The 11,658-nt window shown below is 33.0% G+C and overlaps 1 protein-coding gene across 1 annotated transcript in view; it reads right to left on the bottom strand.

Annotated features, from left to right (window-relative positions):
- Nucleotides 1-1,724: 1,724 nt before the first annotated feature.
- Nucleotides 1,725-11,658, bottom strand: part of LOC134256813 (protein phosphatase 1 regulatory subunit 37-like) — a 25,230-nt gene continuing 15,296 nt past the window's right edge. Inside the window, exons 13-25 of the mRNA XM_062739472.1 lie at nt 8,863-8,911; nt 8,291-8,360; nt 7,912-7,991; nt 7,676-7,784; nt 7,338-7,445; nt 7,185-7,252; nt 6,782-6,858; nt 5,669-5,704; nt 5,188-5,267; nt 4,992-5,065; nt 4,529-4,610; nt 4,040-4,241; nt 1,725-2,039 (exon numbers count right to left, since the gene is read on the bottom strand). Of these exons, the coding sequence (XP_062595456.1) occupies nt 1,900-2,039; nt 4,040-4,241; nt 4,529-4,610; nt 4,992-5,065; nt 5,188-5,267; nt 5,669-5,704; nt 6,782-6,858; nt 7,185-7,252; nt 7,338-7,445; nt 7,676-7,784; nt 7,912-7,991; nt 8,291-8,360; nt 8,863-8,911 (1,175 nt within the window). The 3' untranslated portion in view covers nt 1,725-1,899. The remainder of the gene's footprint in view (nt 2,040-4,039; nt 4,242-4,528; nt 4,611-4,991; nt 5,066-5,187; nt 5,268-5,668; nt 5,705-6,781; nt 6,859-7,184; nt 7,253-7,337; nt 7,446-7,675; nt 7,785-7,911; nt 7,992-8,290; nt 8,361-8,862; nt 8,912-11,658) is intronic.

The following is an 11,658-nucleotide window of genomic DNA, read 5'->3' as shown; positions in this document are numbered from 1 at the left end:
CATGCTCATTTTTACCTGTCAGATATTTTCTATGAAGGTCTATTTTAAAGGTTTAACATGACATACCATGTTCAATACGGTTAAAAATATTTTATTTTATTGAATACAATATTGCCCGAATGCACTACGCATTGAGATAACGTAACGCGACAATTTTACATGTATAAAAAATACGTTATATTAACGTTATTTGTGTATATTGCTGATGCCTTTTTAAAAAAACAATTTAATAATATTTGAAACCTTAAAAAAAAAGCCCAGTAACTGCACCTTTTTGTTACTAGTGATATCACTAAAAACAATGTTCAAGTTTTTTTTTTTACTATATATTTCCATTTCTAATCTTTTTCTCCGTGATACACTGTAACTCTTTGAAAGTTAGGGGAGTTGATTTCTTGATAATTCTACCGGAATGTAAATTAGGCAGGTCGATAGTTCAGGAGCTTAGGGGGCCTAATATGCATGCAAATCTCGTGCGCATCTGTCTCTGTGTCTGACGCTAAGGAGGTCAAATATGCATACATGTAAATCTCGTGCGGCTGCCTTTGTGTTTGACGTCAGTGGACGAGGACTATTGAAATTGGCATGGGAGTCCTCGTGTAATTTAAATCTATGTCTGCATTTTTAAGTCTAAATCTACAATTTTATTTCACAATGAAATGGAAATATGAGGAATCACTGTCTAGTTAGTATAGTATGCCATGGACATCAACGATAGTGGGAAACATGGGATAAAATTTAGTGTAGCAAACAAGAAACAAATTAAATAGTTATAATTTATAGAGAAACGCGTGGTATTTTCCGCTTATGGTAACAAAGTTATGTACTCGGAAATAATACAAGGGTAAAGTATTTCCATCCGATCCAGCAGATCTTTCTTTTCATTCTCCTATCTGGGATACTTCATGGAAATCGTTTTGAGGGACTTACTGGGGGGGGGGGGAGGGGGGGGTAGCAGGTTTTGCAGCATACGTAATAGTTCAACTCAAATAAAGGCTCATTTGATGTTTTATGTCTGTTGTCCTATAATTTTCACATTTTTGTCTTTTTTTCCAGAATTTCAAACTTGCCAGAGAGCATCCTTGGGTAAAGTGGATTTAAATTGGACTATCTCTTTCAAGGGGAGATAATTCAGATATAGTAACATTTTAGAGGGAACATAAAAATGTGGAAGTTTTTAGACTGAGTGTAGATTTGATTTTGTTCAAATCATCTTCAAGGATAGGGCTGGAGATCAATGTGTTAAATTCAAGAACAGGAGTGATATATAGTGGATCAATAATTAAATAGAAAAGAGAGCTGTGATCAAAGCTGTTTGTATAGTTAAGTTCCCTGTTAACTTAATTCTTTATCATTTTAATATATCCTTCAGTTCTTTATCATTATAACATATCCATGTTTTTCTCAAATGGCTGAAGCACACAAAAAGTATAACTGTTCTGTTCAAATTGGAAAGAAGCCATAGTAAGGTAAGCATATCTTTAAAAAAAAAAAAAAAAATTAAAAAACTGAAGTTATGTTCTTTTGTGTACTCTAAAAATATGCCCTTCATTATTGAAATCAGACCCATATTATAGGAAATAAAGCACATTTAATTTTGTATTTAACAGATAAACAGCAGAAACAAAGACAATGAATACCTTATCATTGTTAAGGCTCACCTGATCTAGACAAGTAGAGGTGAAAAGGTTCCTCCTTGGAATGGTGAAAAACAACAACAAAGGAGGCTCTAATCTGTTTATTTATTACCGGTACAACCAATAAGTTGAACATAAGATAAATGTAAAGTTAAATTATTGCACATACATGTAGGTTTGTTAAGTCTACCAGCACTGTATAGCCCATAACCAGACTGCTGGTGGGAGGAGTGTTTCTTCCTGGTCCTCTCTGCTGTCCTCATTAGCTCCTCGCTCCCATTTTTTCCTGCTCCTCGGTCTCCTCTGATATACAGCACCAGTCTGGAAGTTTTCCCGTCTGTAGGTAGGCGTCCCTGCTTATTGACTTACTAGGGAGGGTCTCAAGTGCTCCTAGCAGGGCCCCTAAAAAGCCCAAAAATTTTTGGAGATGATATAATATTTCTACTGAATCCATTTAATTTTAAAGGATGACTGCACTTAAAGGGTTTTTATCACGCATCGAAATTTCTTAAAAATTAAACACTATTATATTCTTGGAACATATAATTATCGTTTAATTATAAAATAATGTTTTAAACTGTTGTATTTAAGCCATAATATGTCCGTAATGTAGGGTCTTCAGATTGAAAATCTCCACTAATTAGATAGGGGTCACGTGGTACTGAAACGTCATAGGTGTCAATGGGCAATTAGACCTCGTAAAGCGTATCATAAGAAAACATCTACCGGATGCGAAATTTGCGTCAAAATAAACTTTTAAGACAGACATTTTTCTTACAATTGCAGGAATGATCAACATCTAATCTACAACTTTACTTAATTACAATAAATAAAAATATGTATTCACGATGTAGAATCTTTTTTCTAAGGCTAGGGTCATAAAAATTTCTTCAATCTCTGTACGATAATGAGGACACCCACTTTTTTACTGACTTAATACATAGTCAGCGCATGTTTGTCTATTGTTCTGCTTTTAACAGTAGTTGTATATTTGTATTAGTAATGTTGTGTGAAAAGGAGATTAATAGACAAAAATGCGCTCATTGTTTAAAAGAGAAAAAACTGCTTCTTCTTACACTGGCTCTCTCTCTTGTAACCAAGGACTGTGACACGTTGAATATTATAATTCACCACGTGATATATTTCCTCAGGTAATTTTGTGAATACTAAATTCCGTCACGTGACTTATTGATAGTAAATTTTGTGATAACTAGGACACTCTGCTCGAACACGTTAAACAGTCAACCATCAATTTAAAATATTCTTTACTTACATGGATGCATGGGCTCTTACGTTTTAATCGTATATAATGCACTTGTGCCATTTTGAATAAATAGGAAGATGGAAAATAGAGATCTCACATTTTTTGGTACATGTCATTGTTATTCATCCAGTCTAATTTTAGATCCATTCTTACGGTGTTAGCTCCACCTCTCATACATATATAATGTTCAATCAAGGGCAGGTAAGTGTAAATTCTCCATATTTGTAAAACCGTACAGACAAAAAATCATGAAATAAGTTATTGTATTACTGTCTAATATTATTTTTTACATCAAAATTGGGTGTCTAATTGACAGACCTCTGTAGTAAATATATAAAAGTGAACTTAAAATAAGATTTAAAAACAACATAGTCGACCGAAAAAGACCCAAAACACAGCGTTAAGTGCAGTCATCCTTTCCCTTATATTAAAAACTGTGTAAACCGAGAGATAAGTCTAAATGTTAAATACATCAAGAAATCATTAACATCCACCCTTTCCCATTTCATAACTTGCAATATTCCGTAAATTGGATTGTCTTAAAATATGCAAGGAAACATTTGACTTGATATACAGATGTTTACAGAGGCAGATTCAGGATTTTTTCTGAGCGGAAGGGTCCATATGTCAGACTTAATTTTTTTTTGGACAAGCACAACCCTCCTTAACTTGCATGAACCTGGAAATTTAAAACTTTTCAGTGCTATGTATGAAAAGGGGGGGGGGGGGGTGAGGAAAGGTGCCCATTTTTCCTAGAGAGGGAGGTCATGGTCGTTTGTTGTGTGTTATTTTTACATAGAAATTTAGTAACTTTAAATGTTCCAGGGGGAATCAGACCCCTCACCATCTCTCTAGATTTGTCCCTATTTTATAATCTAATGTTTAGTGATGGCTTGTGTTTATCAGGGAATGTAGCTTCTTCTTATTGACCGCTGGGAGAAAGAGGAAGTTGAAACTAGCTTTTAAATGCAGGTCTGGTTGAAAAATGTAAGAAGTAAACTTCTCATGCGTTCTCATCTCACAAGCGGGTAGAATGGGAAATATGAATAACCTACAACCTCAACAATCTCAACCCTTACCATATTTCTGGCGATTAAATTTTCTTGGATTATGAGATTTACAAACTTCAGAGTATTACCTCCTAACCAGCAGGCACAGTTCTCTTTTGTTGGAAGTTTATGGAACTTGAATAACTTGATGGATAGCTCATTCTGGTATTTGTTGTTTTTCAGGAGGTGGTACAGTTCTACACACAGTCGATGGTGGAAGCCTGGTAACATTGATGTCCCTCCGATGATTACAATGTTCTCAGCCAGATCCCTCCTCATATCAATGGGAGACTGCCAGAATATACAAATCAGTCATACATGCAATTATCAACTTAGGTAAACATTATCAATTTTCCAGGATTCTGTTGTGCAAGTTCTCTTTATCAAGCTGATAGTTCTTTTCATATTGAGATATAATTTTATACATATATATACATGTAAATTAGAAAATAAAATGACTCATATAGAAATTCTATTTGCATTTCCAGCCTGAGTAACAGAACTAAAGAAATACTTGACAACTGTGAATAAATGCCTCATTTTAAGTTTATTCTTGTACATATTGGATAATTTCTTACATTGATAATAGCATCCAGTATGATGGTAGATAGGGACTGGTGTTCATTATCCTGCTCAAATAATACTTCACAGCTGTGCTCTCTGAAATAAAACAGGTGTCCATCATTTACTGCCTCTACAGCCCAACTGTCTAACAGTAACCACTTCAAATTTCTTACCGAAAAATCAAATGAAATAAATTCCTTAACAAGTCCCTGGATTTATATATTCAGGTACATTGGTGGACATACAGTATTTCATATTTTTTGTTAATCTTAAACATAATTTCTAGGATGAATGTTAATTTTTTTTTACATTCACCTTGAAAATGTAAAACTTTTCTTTAACTGTTAAAATAAAGAATTAGTTCATACATGTATACTAACAAAATTATCACTACAGTGGCTGTTTTAAAATTTTTGGAAATATGAATATCAAGAGAATTTTAGAACTGACTTTTTCTGTATCTATAATACTAATTACCTGATGGTGCCATTCACCAACAGTAGATGATCGCCATCTACAGGATATTTCACACCAGGGGGCGGTGAAGGGAGCTAATCCAGCAAAATAAATCATTACAACAAACTTAAATGTATGAAAAAAAAAACAACAAAATTCTATCAGTACTTGCACAAATTGCATTAAATAAGTAAAACAAATTTGTGGTATATTATACCTTGGATTTGTCTTCTCCATACTGTGTGACTTTGTGTATTTGGCTGGCCCGTTGTAAATTGGTAACGAAACAGCATCTCACTGAAAATAATGTGACTACATTGTACAAATTCTATGTGATAAACACGCAACACAGCAGGAATTTAAGTTTTGTTATAACAAGGCTAGATACATTACTTTTTACTCTCAGAAAAATTTTAATTTGTTTCTCAAACTTGCTTTTCTTCTACATGTGCATGTCGTATGAATGTTTGAAATCGAACAAAAATCTTTCAAAAAAATGTTCTACCTTTTTTTTATAAAATATTTTTTCTAGAGACATTTGATATCAATGTACAAGTTGATTGGTAATATTGCTTAAATAAAAGACCCTCCCCCCAAAAAGGACCAAGATACTAGTAGTTTTTATTTTTTAAATTCAGTTCAATGGTTAGTATTCAGTTACAGCAATATTTAAATTTTGACCTATATCTTTATCATACCTTTGATGTCTTCCAGTATATCTTCATTTAAGCAATCTGAAATTCAATCATTCCAGTAAAGTAAATGTTGTTTAAAGAAAAAAGTTGCTATAACAACATAGATTGGAAAATAGTAAGATCTAGATAAACAGAAGTAACAAAGATTATCGGCAATTACTTTCTTAAAGGCTGGTAAATAATACCTCAATATCTTTTTAAACTAAAATAATACAAAAGGACCATGGGCTACAATGCCTATCTGGGCTCACCCTGTCCCCAAAAGTCAGGATTTTAACAAAACTGAATCTACACTACCTGAAAATGCTTCCATATCAATATGACTACATGTAATCATTGCTTTGCTGTTCTTGTGAAGATGATTTTTAAAGAATTTTTCAGATACATTCTTGTAAAAGACCCCCATCCCCCCCCCCCATCCTCCTCAGGGGACAATGGTTTGAACAAACTAGATTCTACAGTACCTGAGGATGCCTCCATAACTCCATATCATTATAACCAATCATGGCTTTGCTGTTCTTAAGAAAATTTTTCCCCCAGATTTTTCTCCCAATACATTCACATGTAGACCTTGATCAGATCCTCCATTGTGGACCCAAACTACCAGTGGGAAAAATGGGGGACAAGATTTGAACAAACTTGAATCAATACTATGTAATGAAGGTTTCACATAAGTTTCAACCTTTTTGGCCTCGTGGTTCTTGTGAAGAAGACTTTTATAAGATGCTATCAAATTTTCACTATTTCTTAATCATCTCCCCTTTAAAAAAGGGCATGGTCCTTCATTTGAACAAACTTTAATTCCTTCAACGAAGGATCCTTTTTAGCAAGTTTGGTTGAAGTCAAAAATGTTAAAGGTTAACAAACAGTTAAACAGCTAGACAGATGACAGACAAAATGTGATCAGAAAAGCATACTTCAGTACTTTTGAGCTAATATAACTATAAATTTGATAAGACAGTTTACTTGGAAAACTGTGTATGGTTAATCGACAGGATATCTGAGAAAGTGGACAGTTTAAATGGTAAAACAGGCAATGAACAGTGACAACAGTATGTACCTGGTAAACTGCACTGTATCTCGTAAAGCAAACTGTCAGTGAATAGGAGAGTATACCTGGTAATGTTGATAGAGGTTTCTCTTCACTTCCTGTGGTCACTGTTCCTGATTCTCGCAGCTGAGTCTCTATTCTCCTGTACAAAGAGAACAAATAAATGTACGTAAAAGTACTGATGAAGGATAACAAAAATAATTACTTACTTTAATAAGAAGGAAAAAAAATTTCAACACAAATATTGATATACAGAAAAACAAATTAGTATTCCTATCATAAAGAGGAAAGAGATTAACTATATAAAGCTGAATAATGGGGATGTGCTTCTTTCTTTTGTATGTCTGGGTACGGAAGTCTAGATCTGGTGATAAATAAATGTAAATGATAAAAACGGGCATTATTTGTAAACATATGTACGACAAACTGTACTGTTTTATAGCTTTCCGAGATTTGATGCAAACATACTTGTGAATGGATTTTCCTCCTAATGGTATATTCTGTAGGGCTTTAATTACTGGTATTCCTTCATACACCTGTATAACAAAAATATCCTTGAACAATCTAAAACAATATCAAATGTATGTGAATGTTAAGCACGTAAGTTTGGCTTGTACTGACTGGTAGAACAATTGTCTCATTGTAACCGACATCGACCACCAGTCCTGTGTTGGTTCCCAGCCCCAACAAACAGTTCACTTGTCCAACAGCAAACAGTACTGAAGAAACCTGAAATTGAGCAACATAACAATCACAGTAAATACCAACTCTGCTATATTTTATTCTGGGGGTGAATTCTAAGAAATTTATGACTCATATTTTTAAAAAGCATATTTTCTTTAACACTGGGTGGAATCTTATAAAATCGTGAAGTATAACAATAATTTAGCTAAAGCATAAAATCAAATTTTGTATATGCATTTTCATAGCTTTACTTTTTATTAATTTTTGATCCTTACCTCAAAGTGCTTGAAAAGAACTTTGGCAAGAGTTTCTCGGAATGCTGAAGGGCACAATATAGATTCACAAATCACAACTCGTCTGTCTTTAGCATTAACAAGCAAATGTCTGTCAAATACAAACATACATCTCAGAGATTTCACATTATTAATTAAAATAAATAAATGATTGTTACAGTAATTAACAATCAATGCTGGAAACATGGACTGAAAATAAATTTGAATGAATATCTCACCTAAAATACAAATTAAATAAGAAGTCCTTTAAATTTTCATAAAGTTGATCTGTAGTATCAAATTCCCATAACTTTTCGATCTGCAAGCAAAGAACATGAGCATATAGAAATGTAATACTAGAAAATGTAGAAAAATTTCTCCTTTCTCCTTAAAAACAGTGTTTCTTTTAAATGTTATCTGTTTAACCAGTATTTACTTTTGGCTTCTAAAAATTGTGAATTACAATTATCTTAACCATAACAACTATCAAGTCAACTGATTTAATACCTGACAAACTTTTTACTATCTCAGATCAAAAGCACAACACAGAAGTCAACTTATGATCAACACTCAGATTATAACAATCCTAAGTTACAAATCACCACCATTATACTATACCTTTCCTGTTTTACTTTTTACATGGCTTGGTACAATGCACCGAGGACCGGTTTCACCAGCTAATCCACATCTTTAAAACGTAAATATTTCATGTAATAAATGTTTGATACATAAAATGTGCAAAGTAATGTACATGTACTACACATGTATAATAAATAATGGACACTAGCATGGTGCACCACCATGCCTTCATTGTTTTTTCTCTGCACCATGTTTTTTTTTCCTCACCAAAATGTTGCTACAGTAATTCACATCGAAATAATTAAAAAAAAAATTTCTCTGGAAATTTTTGAAACTATGAATTTCTATCACAAAACTGGTTAAAAAACCATCCAAAGCATTCAAAGGGACAAGTCTCTAACATATCTAGGACCTTGGGCTATACTTGTCAAAAATATAGGATATTATTTAATATAAAGCAAGGCTTAATTTTTTCAATATTTTGATGGAAAATGTCAGAACTGATGCCATTAAGAAAACTGGAAATTTGCCATCTCCACTTGGGCAGCATTCTCCGGTTGATTTTCGATACTTGCAAACCGAATTAAATGATGAATTCACAACTTATCAACAGAACAATGCCTTTAGTACTCAGGGACACCAACATTATGTTTATGGTTGGTTTACAAAATATATAGTCCAGTGAAAACATATTAGCACATTGTTGAGTTTTGTTTTCATTTCGTACATTTTAAAATCTTGCAAAACCTGTATAGAAATATTGTTGCTAGTTTGTTCGCCCTAAAAATTGTTCGCCCATGACACTGCTCGCCCCAATTCCTGTTCGCCCAGAGTTCGCTCAACCCTAAAACTTGTTTGCAAAGGGTCTGTTCGCCCTATTTAATATGGAATAAGAATTTTCATCTTCCATCTCCTTATATTAAAATAATTTTTTTTAAATCAAAGGGAGAGATTCTTCAAAGGTAAATCTTTCTTTATTCGCTGTTCAGTTCCGACAATGGACCCATTTATGTCTCAGTCCTTCAATTGTTTTCAAAACATAGCATATTTCGTAAAAATAACACGATTTTCTCCCCCTATTAACATCGATATTAATCATCTAATAAACTATAATGCAAACACTAAGGCCTTCAAAGACATTTATATAGAATCAATTAATTAAAAATTATCTAAGACTAAATAAACATCACTCTTCGTATCAGAATTTGAAAAAAAAATTCCCAAGTTCGTAAAGAAATTAACTAGAATAAATACAGATATAGGGCGAAGAAAATATTCGGCGGACAATATTTTGGGCAAACGGACTCTGCACGAACGGACTCCTGCGAACAGGTAGATCGGGCGAACGAACCCGATAGCTAGAAATATCAGGGACCTATATACTAAGTATATAGGTCTCTGGAAATATGATGTTATATTTTTTCATTGATATTCATGTTGGTGAATAATGAGCTGCGGCTGGACAGGGTAAATATTCAAGTTTTCGAAATGGCACCAATTCTGACGTTTTTCTGGAGCACAAAATATCAAAATCGTGAAAAAAGCCTGGAAAACTACGGCGATATCAAGGGTGAGGTCATATCGATCTGCTGATCATCCTGAATAGGAAAAATTGCACTAAAAATTATTCATTAAATACCGTGTATAGGCAGCTCCTATTTCAAAAACGATAACATTTTTATCACTGCTATAACTCAATCCTTCTAAAAGAGGCATTATTCTAAAATATTTTCATCAAAATTATTATTAAATTTCACACTGGAAATGAGCAAATGTATCTAAATGTTAAAATGATAAGTGCAATTGCGGTAATTCCGGAAAAAAATATTCAATTATTTCTTGTATTTTATCTCAGCATATTTAGAATTCCCCTCGTTTTTAATCTTTTGTCTGATGATTTTTTTTTAATGTGCCAGACACACAGACTTTTCTAAAAAAGAAAAACCATACTATAAAATATTGTTTTTTTTTTTTATTAAAAAAATGAAATGTCAAGTGCCAGCAATGCTATCATTATTGCCCTTTCCATCCACAGGCAGTTGTTCCTCCAACTCAAGGACCGAAGATAAAATCATTAGGTCGGTAGGTAGGTGGGAAAATCTTTTCCCAGAAAATTTCAACATATTTATAGAGGAATAATAAGAGGAGTAAAACGGAAAAATTTTTTTTTTAATTGTGTCCTGAAATGTATAAAAATAAGTTTTGAGTTTGGCCATTTTTAGTCTGACAGTCGGTCAGTAGAGGGCAACCAACTATTTTTAAAAAACTGTTCAACATGTGTATTGTTAGCAGATCTGACAAAGAGCTGACGCCCAACCAAAGCCCCCATATGCATAAAATAAAGTAGAAAAATAGTTTTTGTTTATTTTTTAAATTCCATGAATAGAATGAACCCCAAGTTCTTAAATATTTTTCATTTTACAAAATGAATAGATTTGAAAGAAAGCATTTAATTAACTGCTAAACATTTTCCACTTGGAAAGACATTCAGGGCCAAACGTTGCAAAATCTCATTTCTCCATATCATAAGGTTTGACACATGTATAATTAAAGTATAGATCATGGACATACTCCTGAAATGAAACACAAACAAGACTGTCAATAACTCATTTATTTTCAACATATCACTTCAGCATTTTGATATCAAATATCTTCACTGAAATATTTGCAGCCACACTCAACAAACCTCCAATACCCTTTAATCTGTAATAATTAAAGAAAGGACTAACAAGCTATACAACAAAATAGTAAAGTCTGTATTGCAAACATTGTCTCTGTTAAATCAACCATTGGTAGGATTATCTATATACAATGTACACACTTAATAACATCCTTTCCTTGGTTTCCTATAAAACCATGGAATGTTAAATATCTAATAATTAGAACTACAATGTAAGTTTGTATTTAGACATAATACTAATGAACTTCGGAACGTGTAACACAGGCTATGTGATCTACATCATAACTGGTCATGTGATATGCACAACCTTCAAAATGAGGTAGATGTGAAAAACCTGTGCACAATACAATTGTATATAATCATGTCAGAACATCATAAACAATAAAAGAAAATTTCCAGGATATGTGCGCAAAATGCCATTGTAAACTATCATACCCAGTTCCCAAACAAGCAAACATCTACTGTAGATCACTAAATTTTCGCAATACCTTATTTTCGCGAGATAGTCATTGACTCTTTATTAGCGAGACAAAATTTTCACAAATTGTGGTTATTGCTTTATATAATCTTAAGAAATACTATTATACGCGAGAATTAAATTTTCGTGAGCCACACTGTCTCGCGTAATTACGCGAAAATAAAGTTCTCACGAATAAAAAGTGATTTACAGTATGTTGTTTTCTTTTCAACCAAATAAGCATTGTTTGTACAAAAAAAACAAACCCAA

Source organism: Saccostrea cucullata, unplaced genomic scaffold (genome assembly GCF_032062105.1).
Source record: "Saccostrea cucullata isolate Sc308-1 unplaced genomic scaffold, CSIRO_AGI_Scuc_v1 ctg8, whole genome shotgun sequence".
Classification (NCBI taxonomy): Eukaryota; Metazoa; Mollusca; class Bivalvia; order Ostreida; family Ostreidae; genus Saccostrea; species Saccostrea cuccullata.
Note: the sequence above shows the minus strand (reverse complement) of the source record. Positions and strands in the feature narration are given on the sequence as shown.